Source organism: Anser cygnoides, chromosome 28 (genome assembly GCF_040182565.1).
Source record: "Anser cygnoides isolate HZ-2024a breed goose chromosome 28, Taihu_goose_T2T_genome, whole genome shotgun sequence".
Classification (NCBI taxonomy): Eukaryota; Metazoa; Chordata; class Aves; order Anseriformes; family Anatidae; genus Anser; species Anser cygnoides.
The window spans coordinates 1728707-1746862 of NC_089900.1; the positions used below are offsets into that span (position 1 = coordinate 1728707).

At 50.8% G+C, this 18156-nt stretch overlaps 2 protein-coding genes across 2 annotated transcripts; both read left to right on the forward strand.

Moving 5' to 3' along the window:
• Nucleotides 1–291: 291 nt before the first annotated feature.
• LOC106029643 (olfactory receptor 14J1-like) lies at nt 292–3988 on the forward strand (the record flags this gene model as incomplete). The annotated part of the gene is made up of 2 exons (XM_066984252.1): nt 292–813; nt 3818–3988. Coding segments are annotated over 2 exons (693 nt in total), but the record flags the coding sequence as incomplete, so codon positions are not given.
• A 5134-nt stretch (nt 3989–9122) lies between these two features.
• Nucleotides 9123–17776, forward strand: LOC136787117 (uncharacterized). The gene is made up of 2 exons (XM_066984253.1): nt 9123–10401; nt 16748–17776. Exons 1-2 carry the CDS (start codon nt 9454–9456, stop codon nt 17774–17776), a joined length of 1977 nt encoding a protein of 658 aa, XP_066840354.1. The 5' UTR covers nt 9123–9453.
• The last annotated feature ends 380 nt before the right edge of the window (nt 17777–18156 follow it).

Consider the following 18156-nt stretch of genomic DNA (forward strand, 5'->3'; position numbering starts at 1 on the left):
GCCATCTACCTGGCTGCCCTCCTGGGCAACGGCCTCATCCTCACCGCCGTAGCCTGCGACCACCGCGTCCACACCCCCATGTACTTCTTCCTCCTCAACCTCACCCTCCTCGACCTGGGCTGCATCTCCACCACTCTCCCCAAAGCCATGGCCAATTCCCTCTGGGACACCAGGGCCATCTCCTATGCAGGATGTGCTGCACAGGTCTTTCTGATTGTCTTCTTGTTTTCAGCAGAGTATTCTCTTCTCACCATCATGTCCTACGACCGCTACGTTGCCATCTGCAAGCCCCTGCACTACGGGACCCTTCTGGGCAGCAGAGCTTGTGCCCAGATGGCAGCAGCTGCCTGGGGCAGTGGGGTTCTCTATGCTCTGATGCACACGGCCAATACATTTTCCCTGCCCCTCTGCCAAGGCAATGCTGTGGACCAGTTCTTCTGTGAAATCCCCCAGATCCTCAAGCTCTCCTGCACTAACTCCTACCTCAGGGAAGCTGGGCTTCTCACATTCAGTAGTGTTCTGTTTTTGGGGTGTTTTGCTTCCATTGTGCTCTCCTATTTGCAGATCTTCAGGGCCATGCCGAGGATGCCCTCTGATCAGGGGCGGCACAAAGCCTTTTCCACGTGCCTCCCTCACCTGTTTGTGGTCTCCCTGTTCCTCAGCACTGGCTTTTTCGCATACCTGCAGCCCCCGTCCATCTCCTCCCCATCCCTGGATCTGGTGGTGGCAGTTCTGTACTCAGTGGTGCCCCTGATATTCAATCCTTTCATCTACAGCATGAGAAACAAGGAGCTCAAGCGTGCTATCAGGAAAGTGATTACATGGATTTTTCCTCAGATTGATACATTTCTCCTCTTTCTCCACAAGTGACTTCCTTTGGTTTTTCTTGGAGGCTTGGTACTTACTTTCATTACCATGATGTTATATTTATCTTCAGTGTCATTTCCATGTATTACTTTCGTAGAAAAAAGTATTTTATTCACCCCACTTCTCCCGAGCTATGAAATTGCTATTTTTTTTTTTCTCTGGACATTTTTTGTCTACCTGGATGCCAGTACTCTCTCTTAGCATCTGCTTAATAAAATGGAATCTCCCCAGTGCACTGCCTGAAATCCTGTCTCTTCTTTCAAAGATGTTGCCAATAACATGGCTGAGCAGTGTGGTGGTTTCACATAGATGGGCAGCTGAAGTCCTCCACACTGCTCTTTCACCCCCCTCTAAAGGAAAAGCTGGAGAAAAAAGAGTGGAAAAGGACTCCAGGGTTGATTTAAGGGAGAGGCAGATGACTGATATATTTCAGTCATGGTCTTAACAGACTTCATAGAGAGATTCAGGTAAGTTATTGAGCATTACTAACAGACGAGAGCAGTGAGAAACTAAAGGCTTAAAAACACCTTCACCCCCGTCCACCGTCTTCTACCTCCTCCCCCCAGTGGTGCAGCGGAACGGGGAATGGGGGCTGCAGTCAGTCTGTAACACTTTGTGTCTGCCGCTCCTTCATGGTCACCCTCTGCCCCTGCTCCAGTCTGGGGTCCCTCCCATGGATGCCATCCTTCCCGAACTGATCCCCCCAGGCCCCCAGCTCCTGCGTGGGCTCCTCTCCATGGGATACAGTCCAGCCTGGAGTCTGCTCCGGCAGGGGTCCTCCATGGGCCACAGCCTCCTCCAGGCCACATCCACCTGCTCCACCGGGGGCTTCTCCACGGGCTGCAGCGTGGAGATCTGCTCCGTGTGGGACCCATGGGCTGCAGGGGGACAGCCTGCTCCACCAGGGGCCTGTCCACAGGCCGCAGGGGAACTTCTGCTCTGGTGCATGGAGCACCTCCTGCCCTCCTTCTGCACTGACCTTGGTGTCTGTACCAAGGACTGCTTCTCACTACATTTTCTCACTCCTCTCTCCCAGCTGCAGCTTCAGAGCAGATTTTTTTTCCCCTTCCTTAAATCTGTTCTCACAGAGGCCAACCCAGCATCGCCCATTGCCTCGGCTCTGGCCAGCAATGGGTCACTTCTGGAGCCATCTGTAACTGGCTCTTCTTTAACATGGGGCAGCTTCTGGACTCTGCTCACAGGGTCCAGCCCTAGATCCCCCCTGCTACCAAAACAGTGACACGTAAGCCCAATACAAGCTGCTGCACCTCAGAAGGCCTGTAACTCTGTGCATTTGGGAGACAAAAAGCTCATCACCATCATATGAGTTGTGAGAAATCAGGGGTAGGATTTAGGAGTAACCTGTTGGTGTCTGATGACAGTGAAAGTGGTGAATGGCCACTGAGGTACATCCCCGCGTCTGTCCCACATGGGGCAGGGCAGAGAACATCCTCTAGGAGATTAATGTGGAGCTGCCTGGGAAGCTCAGGGGTTCTCCCTAGGGAGCATGTCCCAGGGGTGGGCAGTGCCTGGAGCCCTACAAAGTGAGAGATTGCCCAAGGGGGAGTCACCCATAGGAACGGTGCCAAATTTTGATGTCCCCAGGCAAACAAGAACTCAGTGCCTGTGGGATTCTGTGAGGGACCAGCATGCTCAAAGAAGGAAGGTTGGAGAGGAGTTCCTCTCATCCTCAGGGAAGTCCAGCTGCCTGGATCTATAAAATACCTGGAAACCCCTAGAGTCCTTGGAAATATTCCCTAGTCTTCCTGAGCATCTGCCACAGATGTTGAATCCAGAGTGAGAGTTTAGCAGCAGTGATCCCAATACAGATAGGTCTACTTCCCACCGTGTGCAGCTCAGCCAGTGTGCCGTCACCTCTTGGGCACCACAGCATGCTTGGTCTGCTCATAGCACCACCAGCTCAGGGCCACATGGGGAGCATGGGGAGGTGGCCAGGAAGAGCTGGAGAGGAGAGAGGAGGCATGAGGAGAGATCAGATGGGAGCTGACCTTGACTAGAAGTTGCCTCAAATACTGGTGTTCATCTCATCCAAGACAAGGTCTGGACTGTGTGTACCCTAACTCATGCTCATCATGCAGAACCACAAGTCTATGGTTTCCTGGTGCACCACCTGACATGAGGAGTAACTGAAGGAGGACTGGTGCCCTAACCTGCCAATCTCTTAATGCCATTGCCCTTTGTGAAGGGTGTCTTGGAAAGCAAGGCTGAGATCCCGTGTCAAGGTTTGCATTGATGGAAGCATGACCCAGCAGCCATGTGAGCTTCCTGCTCTCCTGCTGTACACATCCATGTAGCATGAAGCACATATGCATGTCTGCATGTAGACATGCAGCACATATCCTTGAGACAGTCTCTCCCAACCCATGTGCTGGCCCTTACCCCAAAGATCACCCCCAGACAAGGTTCTTCAGCTCAGGTCCACCTGGAGAACTGAAGGGAAACTGTGACCACAGGAAGTCCCAGAAGAGAATCACAGAATCATAGAATGGCCTGGCTTGGAAGGGACCTTAAAGATCATCTAGTTCCAACCCCCCGACATGGGCAGGGATGCCACCTACTAGAACAGGTTGCTCAGGGTGTCATCCAACCTGGTCTGGAACACCTCCAGGGATGAGGCATCCACAGCTTCTCTGGGCAACCTGTTCCAGTGCCTCACCATGAAGAATTTCCTCCTACTCTCCACTTCAAATCTCCCCTCTTTTAGTTTAAAATCATCCCCCTTTGTCCTCTTATTGTCTGCCCGAGGAGAAAGTCACTCTCCATCTTTTTTATAAGCTCCCTTTAAAATTTGAAAAGCTGCAATGAAGTCACCCCTGAGCCTTCCCTTCTTCAGGCTGACCATTTCCAGCCCTCTTAGCCTTACATCATAGGAGAGGTTCTCCAGCCTTTTGACCAACTTTGTGGCTCTCCTCTGGACCCATTCTAACAGATCGACATCCTTCTTGTACAGGGGACCCCAGACGTGGATGCAGTACTCCAAGTGGGGCTTCACAAGATCAGAATAGTTTCTGATAGATGGTTCCTGAAGTACAGTGGTGACAGCAATGCTGAGTACAACTACCAGATCAGTCTCACTTCCAAAAATTTTATCATACCATAAGCCAGTGTTACACATTACAGCAAAATAAAAACCTTAAACCAGACCCCAGAAGTGATAAACAGCACTGCAAGGAACACACAGTTGGTAATGTACTATCCAACGTAATTCAGAGACCAAACACAACTACAACCCTGAGATCCCCCCAAAAAATCAACATTATTTTCAGCAAATAATAAGCTTATAACAATTTTATTTTAACATGCTCTGGTCAGATCTGTCATTATCTCTACCCTTTGGGCCCTATGTTATGTGCCAAAGGGAGTGTTGTGGATTAACCTTGCAGGCAGCTCAGCACCACATAGCCGTTTACTCCACACCCTATCATTGAGATGGGGAGAGAATCGAGAGGGGAAAAAAGATAAAATCTCATGGGTTGAGATAAAGACTGTTTAATAAGAGAGAAAATGAAGGGAAATAATAATAATAAAGATGTTATTGCTGTTGTTGTTGTTGATGATGATGATAGTAGAATGCACAAAGCAAGTGATGCACAGTGGAATTGCTCACCACCTGCTGACCAATGTCCAGCCCGCTCCAGGCCAGAGCAGCTGCTGGTCGGAGCCGAGCCAATGAGTGATGCTGGTTGCACCTCTGTGAGAGCAGATTTAAAAAGGAATAAACATGCTGGGAAACAGCAGCTGGGAGGGAGAGGAGTGAGAACCAGTCCTGCAGACACCAAGGTCAGGAGGTGCTCCAGACACCAGAAGTTCCCCTGCAGTCCATGGATAGGCCCATGGAGAAGCAGGCTGTCCCCCTGCAGCCCATGGGTCCCACAGCAGAGCAGATCTCCACGCTGCAGCCCATGGAGGAACCCCCAGTGGAGCAGGTGGATTTGGCCTGGAGGAAGCTGCGGCCCATGGAGAGACACCGCTGAACAAGACTCCAACTCCTGGGACCCCAAAAGACCACACAAAAAATATTTACTTCCCCTTTTCCTCTGGGGAGGGGTTGTGATGGAGTGGGGTGGAGGAGGTCACTTGCGTAGCAGGGTAAATCCATCATGTAGGGGTATGGGAAGTGTTCAGACCTAGGGCTGCGGCATTCCGGAGATGGCATCTCAGCATCCAGGACATGCTCTGCCAGCTTGGCCACACAAACAGGAATGAAGAGAGGTTCCCCTGAAGGACAGCAGTAGAAGAGGAAGGCTTGATTTCCAACACAGGCATTGCTGGAACATTCCTGAGAGACCTGGGGGAGCTGCAGGCCACACCAGTCTTTGGGACACCGGACATCTTTCCTCCCAGAGCCAGATCCCAAAGAGGCACCAGTTCCCAGGGAAACCTGGCCCTGGACTGTCCCCCATCAGGAGAATTCTGAGCCATGGCCAGAGGAGCCCTGGGCCTCAGGACAGCCCTGGCATCAGGACCCAGGGGTCCTGGCTGCTACATCATCTCCTGAGCCCAGCGGGACCCTCAGGCAGGGCTCTTGCAGCAGCCATCAGCCCTATCCAGTCTCCTCCCAAAGCCCTGGACTTGGAGCTCTGGACAGCTGACAGCCCCTGGGCCACCCGTCGGGAAGGGGCTCCTGACACCCTCACCTTTGGAGGAGAGCTGCAGGAGCACTGAAAAGAGGGAAGTCAGGTTGGAGGTGATGGTCGCCCTCCAGCAGCCCTCCATCTCACTTGCTGCTGGCCCTCAGCTCACGACAAGGGATGCCTGCCCTGGCTCCTCAACCACAGCTCCTCTGCAAGGTGCCCCTGCTCCTCCGCCCGTCAGTGAGGGTCGCCCAGTGCAACCTTGCTGCCTGCTGCCCCCACTCCTGGCCACAGAAGGACAGCGGTGGGGAGCACCCAAGCAGTGCCCAGCAGGGACCAGGCCTTGCAGGGAAGTGCCGGCACTGCCGCTGCTCCAGTGACGATATCCTGGTGATGCAGTGCATCCCCCTGTGACATCAGCACGTGTCATTTGGAGGCCTGGGAGGTCAGCAGCATGGAGATGGCACAGCTCGGGAGAGAGACGAGAGATTTCCTTTCTTGTCCTGAGAAACAGTCACCTCCCTTCTGCCCAGTTCTTTTCCAGCATTTCCTGACAAATCCACCAGGAACATCTCCAAATGGTGACAAAGGCCATTGGATATAAGAAGTGGAGCGCTGGAGAAGTCACCGCTGTGTTCCTGCACCAACACGCCTCTGCTCTTGAGAGCCTTCCCAGGAGGGTTGGGTTTGAGGCTTGTCCTGGGGCTGGGATTTTCTCAAAAGACAGGAGCGAAGGCACCTGGGATGGAGCATCCCCTCAGTGTGCCTGAACTCCTCTTCACTGCATGTCCCTCACTTGTAGAAGTAGGATGTGTTATATGGAGGGAACTGCAGCACACGCTGGGATCCTCCTTCTGGGACAGCCCTTGGGGCTCTGTACTTAGAGATGGCCTCAGCATCATCCCCTGGTCTGCCATGCAGGAGGCAGAGGTGGTACACGAGGGAATGGCAAACATACCCTCAGCATATCATTGTGAGGGAGAAGAGTATGGCAGCACTACAGATGGAGAGGAGAGTGGGGAAAATGGTCTGTGACAGACGTGGTGCACTCCTCAAGGCTGCTACCCGTTGGCCATGGCCATGAGCCTCTAGGAGAAGGCGCCCATGAAGAGGTTGAGGTGGAGAGGCAGCCTGCCCCTTGCAGCTGGGCTGCCAGATCTTTCTGCAGGAGACCACTTGTGTCTTTGTGTCCACAATGAAGGAGGAACCCATCCCGATTTAGGATCTACTCTGTGTTCTCTCTCAGAACTTGACCAAGTCTCTCATTTCAGGAGACCTGATGCATGCTGAAGGCAGGACTACTGCCCCTGACTGTACTGCACACAGATGTACCTGGTCCCGTGTCAGCTTCACCACGTCAAGTGGGCTGCAGGGAAAGACAAGAGTGAGAATGTGCAGTGCTGGATGTAGGGCTGGGCCCCGAAACCTCATCTCTTTCCATGTGCTGAAAAGCAGCTGGACTACAGCATGTATTTGGCAAGAGGAGTGTCAAGACACAAGTTTTCCTGTTTGCAAGTCCCAGATCCTGGTGAACATCACCTAGGTCGGCCCATCTGGCAGCTCTGCACAGAAGCTGTCTCCAAGAACCCACAGAAACCTTGGGAATGTTTGCACCCAGCAGTGTCCCTTTCCTGTGACCGTTCGAGTGATTAAAGGCCCCCAGGGTGACATGGAGTCAGTGAACTCAGCTTAGTCCAATGGCTTCCACAAGACTTTGTCCACTTCTTCAGCCTGACTGCAGGCATTTACCTCCGACCACACTGTCACCCTAACTGGCTCTGCTCTGACCCTCACCCACAAGGATCCTCCCAGTCTGCTGCCCATCCCATAGAGGAGCTCCATGCATCCAGACAGATCCTTCACATGGAGGGCAACCCCCTGTTGATCGTCCCCGCTTGTCTCTTCTGAAGAATCTGCACCCACCCAGCACGACCACACTGTCACCCTGACTGGCTCTCCTCTGAGCTTCACCCACAAGGGCACCCCCAACCTGCTGCCCATCCCATAGAGGAGTGGCTCCTTCAAATGGAGGACAATACCCTGTTATTCGGCCCCCCATCCATATGTCCCTATCCAGCACAGCGCCCCAAGCTGAGGGACCTGTCCCCCAACACCTCATCAGCCCTTCTTTCAATGTCACAGCCCTGTGACAGGAGATTGGGATCCATCTCCTCCTGCCTGTGCCCCAGGCTGAGGGCATTGTGGCACATCTGGACTGTGTGTCCTGCCTGTAAACAGGACAAAGAAACAGAATAAAGAAAGACGATTTATAGCCTAAAAGGAGAAATGATCCTGCTGTCAAGAAGTGTGTGTGCCCAGGTGAGGGAGGGAACCCCAGGGATTCCTTGAGGCTGTTTCCCAGCAGGTTCCCCTGCAGCCCCAGGGCCATGGGCAGGGAGCCTGGTGGGGGGCAGAGCAAGGGAGGCCTTGGGCTGGGCCTGTGCTGCTGAGCTGGGCCGGGCTCCTGGGCCCAAGGGGAGCTCCTGGCAAGCGGGCAGCACTGCAGAGAGCCAGCTCTGCCCAGGAGCAGCTCCTCTGCCCAGCGCAGCAGGGCTGGGGGCACTGCCTGCAGAGACAGAGTGGGTAAAGGCAGGCAGAAGTGGCAGGATGCACAGAGCTCGCTGGGGAAGAACACTTGCCAGCCCTGACCCCGGTAAGTCTCTGGCTGGAGGGCAATGCAGCCGCAGCTCCTGGAGGAAGGAGAAGCCGCGGGTGCAGGCAGGGGTGCCCAGGGCTGTGGTGCAGAGCAGGGTCCCTGCTGTGCCCCAGGGGCTGTGTGCCGGGGCAGGGCCTCTGCCGCCTGCCAGGCTCAGCACTCAGCTTGCCCGGGGAGCTGCCCAGGGCGCTGCGGGGAGAAGCTGCGGGTGGCAGGAGCCCCCCCGGCAGGGCAGGGTCCTGGTGCTGGCGGGAGGCTGCTGCCTGGGGCAGCCTGCTCACAGCTCCACAGCACTCCCAGGTTGTATCCAAGGCAAGAAGCCAATCAGGGGTTAGATGCTTGCATCTCGGCTTTCCTGAGCCTCTGCTTTCAGTTTTCTCTTCTTTGTCCCTGTGGAAATAGAAATAGAGGCTGTTATTTTTAAGAAAAGGCTGACATTCCTAAGCCCTAATAAGGAGCATTCCAAGGACCGTCGGAAGTCTCTTTCCTGCCCATAGAAAGCTCCACCACCACATGTGCAGTGTCAGCAGGGTCTGTGTGACCTGGTCTCTAGGACATGCCCCCAGCGAGCTGCCCCTGGGCAGAGCCCTGCTGCCAGGAGGTGTCTGCAGGGCAGAGCTGAGCACCTCATGGGTGGGATGGGGGCTGTGACCTGCAGGCAGGAGGCGTGGGGACAGAGACCCAGGTGCTGGCAGGGACAGCTGCAGGCAGCAGAGGCATGGGCAGGGAGTGAGCGGGAGCTGCTCCCAGAAACTCCATGGTAGGGGCGATTTGGGCACCTCCCTGACATCCATGCAGTGCAGACACCTTACCCAGAGCAACCGCGTGGTCTCTGCTCAAATCCAGCAAAGCCTCTGCCCCAAAACCATGGGGTCTCTGACTGTTGTCCCTTTAGCAGCAGGACCCTCAGAAAAAGAGAACCCCCCAAGTGCCAATCTCTCAGTCCCATTCCTGTCCCTGAAAGCAGGAGCACTGGGGCATTTCTCTCTGTTTCTCCTCCCATCCATCCTGCCCTTGGTTTCCCCTCAGTCTCTCTGGGCAGTGGGATTAAAGCCAATGCTCAAACAACAGAATACCGAGTCCTGCTCTGTAGGTATGTCACTGGGAGCAAAGTGCTCAAGCTGTTCCAGCCAATATGGCTCTGGGCACTGCAGTGCGTAGGGCTGGGAAATGAGCTGGCTCTGTTGAAGTCACTGATTTAACGTAATCCAGCAACGTCCCTGAGGTTCTCCTGCTGGAAGATGTTGAACAACCCCTCTGTACTACAGGTACACTGCATGTGAACTAAACTTTGGGTTTCAGAACGTGTCACGGCCTTTCCTAGGTAGCCAGTCCATGTCCTTTTGTCTTTGGATAGGTTCCAAGGCCAAGAGGCATCAGATGTCCAACAACAGCTCCATCACCGAGTTTCTCCTGCTGGCATTCGCAGACACGCGGGAGCTGCAGCTCCTGCACTTCGCGCTCTTCCTGGCCATCTACCTGGCTGCCCTCCTGGGCAACGGCCTCATCCTCACCGCCGTAGCCTGCGACCACCGCCTCCACACCCCCATGTACTTCTTCCTCCTCAACCTCGCCCTCCTTGACCTGGGCTGCATCTCCACCACTCTCCCCAAAGCCATGGCCAATTCCCTCTGGGACACCAGGGCCATCTCCTATGCAGGATGTGTTGCACAGGTCTTTCTGTTTGTCTTTTTGATATCAGCAGAGTATTTTCTTCTCACTGTCATGGCCTATGACCGCTATGTTGCCATCTGCAAGCCCCTGCACTACGGGAGCCTCCTGGGCAGCAGAGCTTGTGCCCAGATGGCAGCAGCTGCCTGGGGCAGTGGGGTTCTCCATGCTCTGCTGCTCACTGCCAATACATTTTCCCTGCCCCTCTGCCAAGGCAATGCTGTGGAGCAGTTCTTCTGTGAAATCCCCCAGATCCTCAAGCTCTCCTGCTCTGACTCCTACCTCAGGGAAGTTGGGCTTCTCACATTTAGTGGTTTTGTATTTTGGGGGTGTTTTGTTTTCATTCTTTTTTCCTATTTGCAGATCTTCAGGGCCGTGCTGAGGATGCCCTCTGAGCAGGGACAGCACAAAGCCTTCTCCACGTGCCTCCCTCACCTGGTTGTGGTCTCCGTTTTTATAAGCACTGCTGCATTTGCCGGCTTCAAGTCCCCTTCCATCTCCTCACCATCTCTGGATCTAGTGATTACAGTTTTGTACTCAGTGATGCCCCCAGCAGTGAACCCTCTCATCTACAGCATGAGGAACCAGGAGCTAAAGAATGCCATTTGGAATGTGTTATTACAAATATTTTTCAGTAATCATGAAGTTCCCATCTCTCTCCCAAAGTGACTCTCAATATATCCCATTCTAGCCTTGTGTTTCATTGTTTTATATTAACATACTTTTTTTGTAATTATTATTTTTTGTATTTTTTGTGCTTCTGCTGTTCCTAGACCTGGGATACATCTCCGCCACTGTCCCCAAAGCCATGACCTATTCCCTGTGGGACACCAGGCCATTTCCTATGCAGGATGTGCTGCATAGGTTTTTCTGTTTGTCTTCTTGATATCAGCAGAATATTCTCTTCTCGCCATTATGTTCTACAACTGCTACGTTGCCATCTGCAAGCCCCTGCACTACGGGAGCCTCCTGGGCAGCAGAGCTTGTGCCCAGATGGCAGCAGCTGTCTGGGGCAGTTGCTTTCTCCATGCTGTCCTGCTCACTGCCAATACATTTTCCCTGCCCCTCTGCCAAGGCAATGCTGTGGACCAGTTCTTCTGTGAAATCCCCTTGATCCTCAAGCTCTGCTGCTCACACTCCTACCTCAGGGAAGCTGGGCTTCTCATAGTTTGTTCCTTGTTGGTGTTTGGATGTTTTGTTTTCATTGTTCTGTGGTTGTTTTCTGGTTCTCTGATTTCATTGTTTTCTGGTTTGGGGGTGTTTTGTATTCATCATACTGTCTTATGTGCAGATCTTTAGGGTTGTGCTGAAGATCTCCTCTGAGCAGGGATGGAACAAAGTCTTTTCCATGTGCCTCTCTCACCTGGCTGTAGTCTCCCTGTTTATCAGCGCTGGCAGATTTGCCTACCTGAAGCCCCCCTCCATCTTCTCCCTATGCCTGTATCTGGTGGTGGCTGTTCTATACTCAGTGGTGCCTCCAGCAGTGAACCCCCTCGTCTACAGCATGAGGAACCAGGAGCTCAAGGGTGCTGTTAGGAAAAAGATTTCATGGCTGTTTCTGAAAATTGATAATTTCCCCTTTTTCTCCACAAGTGATTTCCTGAGTATTTGTTTCATTATCATTATATATTCTTACTTTATCTTCAGTGTCATTTCTTTTAATTAGTTTCTTAGAAAAAAAAATATTTATCTAGTGTACTTTGAGGAATAAAACAACAAAGTGTTATTTTGTTCGTCTGTATGTCAGGATTGACTCTTTCTTACCATCCGTTTAATAAAACATGATCTCCCCTATAAATTGCCTGAAACTGTCTCTCCTTTTCAAAGCTGGTGCCAATAACATGGCCAAGTGGTGTGGTGGTTTCACAATGATGTGCAGCTGTACTCCATAGTGCCACTTTCACCACCCATCCTCAAAGGCACAGATGGAGAAAATAGAATGGAAAAGGGCTGCAGTGTTGATTTAAGGGACAGGCAGATCACTCACCAATTGCAGTCATGGGCAAAGCGTACTTAGCGTAGGGAGATTAAGATAATTTATTGAGTGTTACTAGAAGACTGGAACAGTGAGAAACTAAAAGCGAACTAAAAAAGACCATCCACCCTCTTCTTCCTCCTCCCCCTGAGCAGCTCAGGGGAACGGGCAATGGGAGCTGCGGTCAGTCCATGACACTTCATCTCCACCACTCCTTCATGGCCACTCTCTGCCCATACTCTGGCGTGAGGTCCCTCCCAAGGGATGCTGTCCTTCCCAAACTGATCCTGCGTGGGCTTTCCACAGGCAGCAGCTCTTCAAGAACTACTCCAGTATGGGTCCTTATCACAGCATCCATCTGCCAGGAGCAAACTGCTCCAGCACGGGTCCCCCACGGGCGGCAGCTGCCCCCAGATCCCCTGCTCCTGTGCGGGCTCCTCTCCACGGGCTGCAGCTCCAGCCCAGGGCCTGCTCCTGCGGGGGCTCTCCATGGGCTGCTGCCTCCTCCAGGCCACATCCACCTGCTCCTCCGGGGACTCGTCCACGGGCTGCAGCGTGGACATCTGCTCCGCCATGGCACCGATGGACTGCAAGGGGACAGCCTACTACACCATGGGCCTCTCCATGGGCTTCAGGGGAACTTCTCTGGTGCCTGGAGCCCCTCCTGCCCACCCTCTGCACTGACCTAGGTGTGTGCAGGGCTGTTTTTCTCTACATTTTCTCACTCCTCTCTCCCAGCTGCTGTTTCAGAGCAGTATTTCTCCTTTCTTAAATATCCTCTTACAGAGTTGCAACTAGTATTGCCCATTCGCTCAGCTCTGGTCAGTGATGGGTCCCTTTTGGAGCCATGTGGAATGGGCCCTTACCAGACAGGGGGCAGCTTCTGGACTCTTCTAACAGAAGCCACCCCTGCAGCACCACTGCTACCAAACCATTGCCACGTAAACCCAATACAAGCAGCTGTACCGCAGAAGGCCTGTTGCTCCATGGATTAGGGAGAAAAAAGGCTCGTCATCATACTGTGAGATGTGAAAGACTGAAGGTAGGATTTAACAGTTACCCATCAGTGTCTGTTGGCAGTGGAGATGGAGAAAGGTCAATGAAGTACTTCTCCAAGGCTGTCCCACATGTGGCAGGGCAGAGGACATCCTTCAGGAGAGGAATGTGGAGATGTGTGGAAAGGCCAGGCTATCTTCCTGAGCAGCATCTGTGCAGGGTGGGCAGTGACTGGAGCCCCACAAAGTGAGAGATCACCCAAAGGGTTGTAATACCACATCAGGCCAAGATTACCCTCATAAAATTATCAGAAAAAAAAAAAAAGAAAAAAGAAAAACCACTCTCAGTTTGGATATAGAGGTAGCACAACTGGAACAGAGCGATGAGCATTGTGGTATCACCTCGTCAGTGTTGGTTCAAGGCCTGGCAGCACTGTAGGCACCACTGTGTGTCACCCCACTCAGAATTTGGGTCAGATGAACCATTTTTCAGTTCTCATAAACTATACTGACTGTTTGCCTGTTGACCCGAATGGGACTGTAGTTACTGAGTCATTCTGGTGCGGATGGGACATTCCTCCTGCAATGAGTTCTTGGAGAGGCTCTTCTCACCCCAGTCTCTCCCCATACTTATGGTCCTACACCTCTCACAGAAGGAAATAACCCTGCAGTGCCTGGATTTGTCCACGGTTGCTCTTACCCACAGCACTGGCTCTTTGTGGCCTTTCTGACTTGTGTATTTTTCATCCTGATGAGAAACGGCCTTGTCCTGATCCTGACTTTGTTGGGTACCCCAAAAAGACAGACTGGAGCTTATTGCATCATATGTAGGGTTTCAGAGTAAGGAATCAAAGACTGCATGAACCTCACACAAGGGCAGGAGATACTCCCCTCTGGAAAGGTTATTTGTGCTACTGACCGTAAAGCCACGCAAGGCTACCTTGGTAAGACGCAGTCATCCCTTTTTTTAAGGCACTGAAGCCACATTAATTTGTATGAATATAGAGGCCTGTCCTGGAGTGGCATGACACCATCCTTTTTTGTGTTTCCAACCAAGATTTCTCTCCAGGTCCTTTCTGGGTGTGGACTGGGGGCAGGCAACATGCACAATTGGATCTGGATCTCTCAGGGCTGCCTCTACCTTTTGGCTAACATGGACACAGTAAAGGTGTTGAGACCCAGAGAGGTGAAGATACAGAGAAGCCTTTTCTGTTGCTGCAAAATAAAATTAAACACAGACTGATTTTTCTCATTTTCTGTTTCCTTCCTTGGTTTGGTTTGGTTTGTTTTTTCCTCCTACAAATTTAGCAGTTTTCCTTTGAACAGCTAAATCTAATTCCTAACTTTCTGTACTTTTGAAAGACATGTAGTTATTCTGGAAGTTGCTCAGATCCTCCTAATGTAGTTACTGATGCTCTGGGTGTCTGGGGAGAAGCACTGGCAGCACTAGGGTTGCCAACTTCTCTCCTAGGATTGCTCACTGACTGACTTATAACCAGGTAGGAACAAGAGTGATGGAGTAGTGTCCAGAGAACCCTATCCAGGTGCTTTCCAGGGAAATGACACAAAGAAAATGAGGTCACCTCTGTCTCCTGTATCACCGACTGAGAAGAGTGCTCCCGTGTCCTAGCTCCTGACAATGGTAAATCCCTTTTGCCGTGCTCTGAAGTGCTGAGATACTGTGCTAGAACAGCCACTGCTAAAAGCAGCCGCAGGCAGCTGTGGCTTGCCTGGGCTCAGAGGAATGGGTTTTGTTCAACTTGGAGAAATGCTGCTGATGAGACTGTCACTATGTAAGGAGTACCCCATCAGTTTTCCTTGAGCAATGCTCAAGCTTTGCTCAAAGCAAAGACATGCTCTATGTGTGATCATGTGAAGCATTGCGATATCCGGGCATTAAAAAGCATATCCTACAGGTTTAGGGAAGAAACAAGGAAACAACGCTGATATATGGAAAATCTGCCTCTAAATGGTTGTTTTCAGTTACAAAACTTTTTTCCAAAAATGCAGGGATCTCAAAGTATTTCAGGAAATAAAAGTTTTTAATTTTCCTACTTATTTGCATGTGTAAATAGGTAGGTTAGGAAACAGATCATGGCCACTTCTTCCTCAAATGTACACTAATTTTATCTTGGAGATTTTGAACAGTGCTTCTAGGAGAACTCCAAAGACAAGACTCATAGAAATAGGCAGGCATGATAGAAAAAAAGAATGAAATCAAGCATCAAGCTCTCAGATCATGTCTCTGTGGATTCAGTTTTCAGTTGAAAAAAAAATCCTTTTTTTTTTTTTTTTCAGAGCTTAAGAAGACTTTAGTTAGCAGTGGATAGAGACATGCAGCAAGCATCCTCAGTTCTCTCTGCTTGGAATAGAACATTTCTTCCCCATGTCAAACTGATACCTTCCAAAATCTTTCAGCTGAGTCTGTTATTCACAGGAAGCAACCTGCAATTGCAAGGGCTGCTTGCTTACAGCTCACGCCCTTCAAGTGTGATCAGCAACATCCTTATGCTTTGGGAAATGGGAAATGCAAAAGGGAAGGCTCAGTTTTCCAGCCAGCGAGAGCATCGCTCTGCTCTGTGAGGGCTTGCAGTGGCCTGGGAAGCCTTGCTGGGTTGAGATCACAGCTAGTGAGCCTTCAGTTGCATTTGGAAGCTGCCAGAACTCCAAGTGACAGAACTGCAAGGTCAAGCAAGGGAACTAGACAGCATATTCAGAAGTTATAATAGCCTGCCCTGTTTGCCCCACCTTTAATCACCTTCCTCTTTGGATCCCTTGAAAACTGTTTCACATTGGGTTGTGACTGTGTTGTGATTGCTTGCATAATGCCCCTTTTAGCCCCCTGAAAGCTTGTGATTTCTGCACAAGTAGCTACCTTTACTCATTGACAGGTAGAAGTCTGTTTTACTTCTAATGGAGTTCACCCCTCAGCCATGCAAAAAATTAATAATTTGGATCTAAGGTAGTGTCCCTTCTCTCTGTGTGGTGGACAGACCTTCAGGGGATGAGTTCTTATCCCTGAGGAAAACTGGGATGAATCTCTCTCACTAAAGTCTTGAACCAAATCTTCACCTTGCCTTGCCTTGCCTTGCCTTGCCTTGCCTTGCCTTGCCTTGCCTTGCCTTGCCTTCCCTTCCCTTCCCTTCCCTTCCCTTCATGTTTTTAAGGTGACTACTCTTTATCCATTGTCTTCTTTTTTTTTTTCTTTTCCTCATATAGCAACAGAAACCAGGCAAAGTCTTAAATAATATACATATATATAAAATATATATAAAAGTTATTTAAATCCTCTCTTACAAAGAAAACTAAATTTCTCTTATTCATATGACAACTAGCTGTCATTCAGGCTTAACGATTTTGTTCTGACCCTTCCTGACAGGTAAGAAACTCAGGTACTAGGGCTGGCTAGGATGGAGATAATTTTCTTCATAGCAATCCCTGTGGTGCTGTGTTTTAGGTTGGAGTTTAAAACAGTGTTGATGACATACCAATGTTTTGGCTATTGCTGAGTAGTGATTGCACAGCATCAAAGCCTTCTCTTTTTCCCACTCTGCCCCTACAGCGTACCGGCCACAGGTGGACAAGGGTCCATGGGGCACACAACCAGGACAGATGACCCAGACTGACCAAAGAGATATTCCTTGCCATGTAATGCCATGCTCAGCAATAAAAAGCTGAGGGGACTGGGTGGTGGGGAAGGTAGGCATTGCTTGAAGGCTGGCTTGTTTTGGTTTGTTGGTTTGTTTTCTTTTTCCTTCCTCTAACTCTAGCTTATTAAACTGTCTTTGCCTTGACCCATGAGTTTTCTTGCTTTTGGCCCTTCAATTTTCTCCCCCATCCCACTGAGGGGGAGTAAATGAGTAACTGGGTGGGGGCTTAGCTACCAGCTGGGGTCTGCCCACCAGACCACATTAGATTTCCATACACACATGCAGATTTTGGTCAAACTGTCCTAATACTGGAGTCATGTGTATGCTGATGTTTGTAGCCTGTCGCTATATTTGAGGTCTACATGGTGGTGGATGGGCCAAGAGCGTCCTCTAACAGCATGTTGTTGGCATTGCTCTATGTAGAGAAAATGCTTCAAAGAAAAGGCTTGGATAATCACACTACTGATCCTGGATTTCTTCTTTTGGGATTTTCTGACCACCCTTGCCTACCCAGCGTGTGCTTCACAGTCTTCCTGATCATCTACCTCATGGTTCTCATTGGGAACAGCCTGATTGTGCTCATCACAGTGATGGACTCAAGCCTCCACAACCCCATGTATTTCTTCCTGAGAAACCTATCCTTCCTGGAGATCTGCTACACATCGACTACTCTACCAAAAATGCGGGTGGCTTTCCTGACAGGAGATGGCAGGATCTCCTTTCTTGGCTGTGCTGCCCAGCTGTATTTCTTGACCATGCTGGGAAGCACTGAATGCCTTCTCTTGGCTGCCATGGCCTATGACCGCTACGTAGCCATATGTGACCCCCTGCGCTACAGCCTCATCATGAATGGGGGGTTCTGCATCAGACTGGTAGTGGGGGCGTGGATGGCCATCGTGCCAGTACAAGTGGGACAGACCTATCAGGTGTTCACCTTGCCCTTCTGTGCATCCCGTGACCTTCATCACTTCTTCTGCGATGTCCCCCCTCTGTTGGAACTGGCCTGTGCAGACACTTTCTGCAACCAAGTGACCCTGCACATTATCATCCTCGTAGCTGCTGTCCTTCCCTTTTCCATGCTAGTTATTTCTTACACTAAAATTATCAGGGCAATTCTGAAAATGCCTTCAGTTCTGAGCAGACACAAAGCCTTTTCCACCTGCTCTTCACACCTCGGGATTGTGACTCTCTTTTATGGCTCAGCCATGCTTGTGTACTTTATACGCCGGTCAAGGGACTCTGCAGACACTGACAAATACCTTGCCCTGTTTTACACAATTGTGACCCCCATGTTTAACCCAGTCATCTATAGTCTGAAGAACAAGGAAGTTAGAATTGCCCTGAGAAGACTCCTATGGAGAAAGTGATATGGCAGAGTATGTGAAAGAAGCCCAAATAGTACCAAAAGTCCCAATGAGGCATTTGGCCGTGTGAATGTAGGCATCAAGAATCAGCTTAGACAAAATTGATATCTTTGATTCTCCTCAAGGCCTTGATCCTCCTCAAGAAGGGGATAGGTCTCCTGGGGCATTCCTGTTATCTCTGAGAGCCCCACCTAGGTATCTTCATGCTCCAAAACACCTGGAGTTCTCCTTTATATTTAAATTCAAAACCCTTATTCAAGCAGTGTCTGTCCAAGTTGTCAGTACCATTAAAGAGCAATACTCAAAGAAGCTGATGGAGATCACAGGGTAACACATGCACTGAGAAGGTGCATTGGGTTTATGCAGCGAGGTTCTGGTAGTAG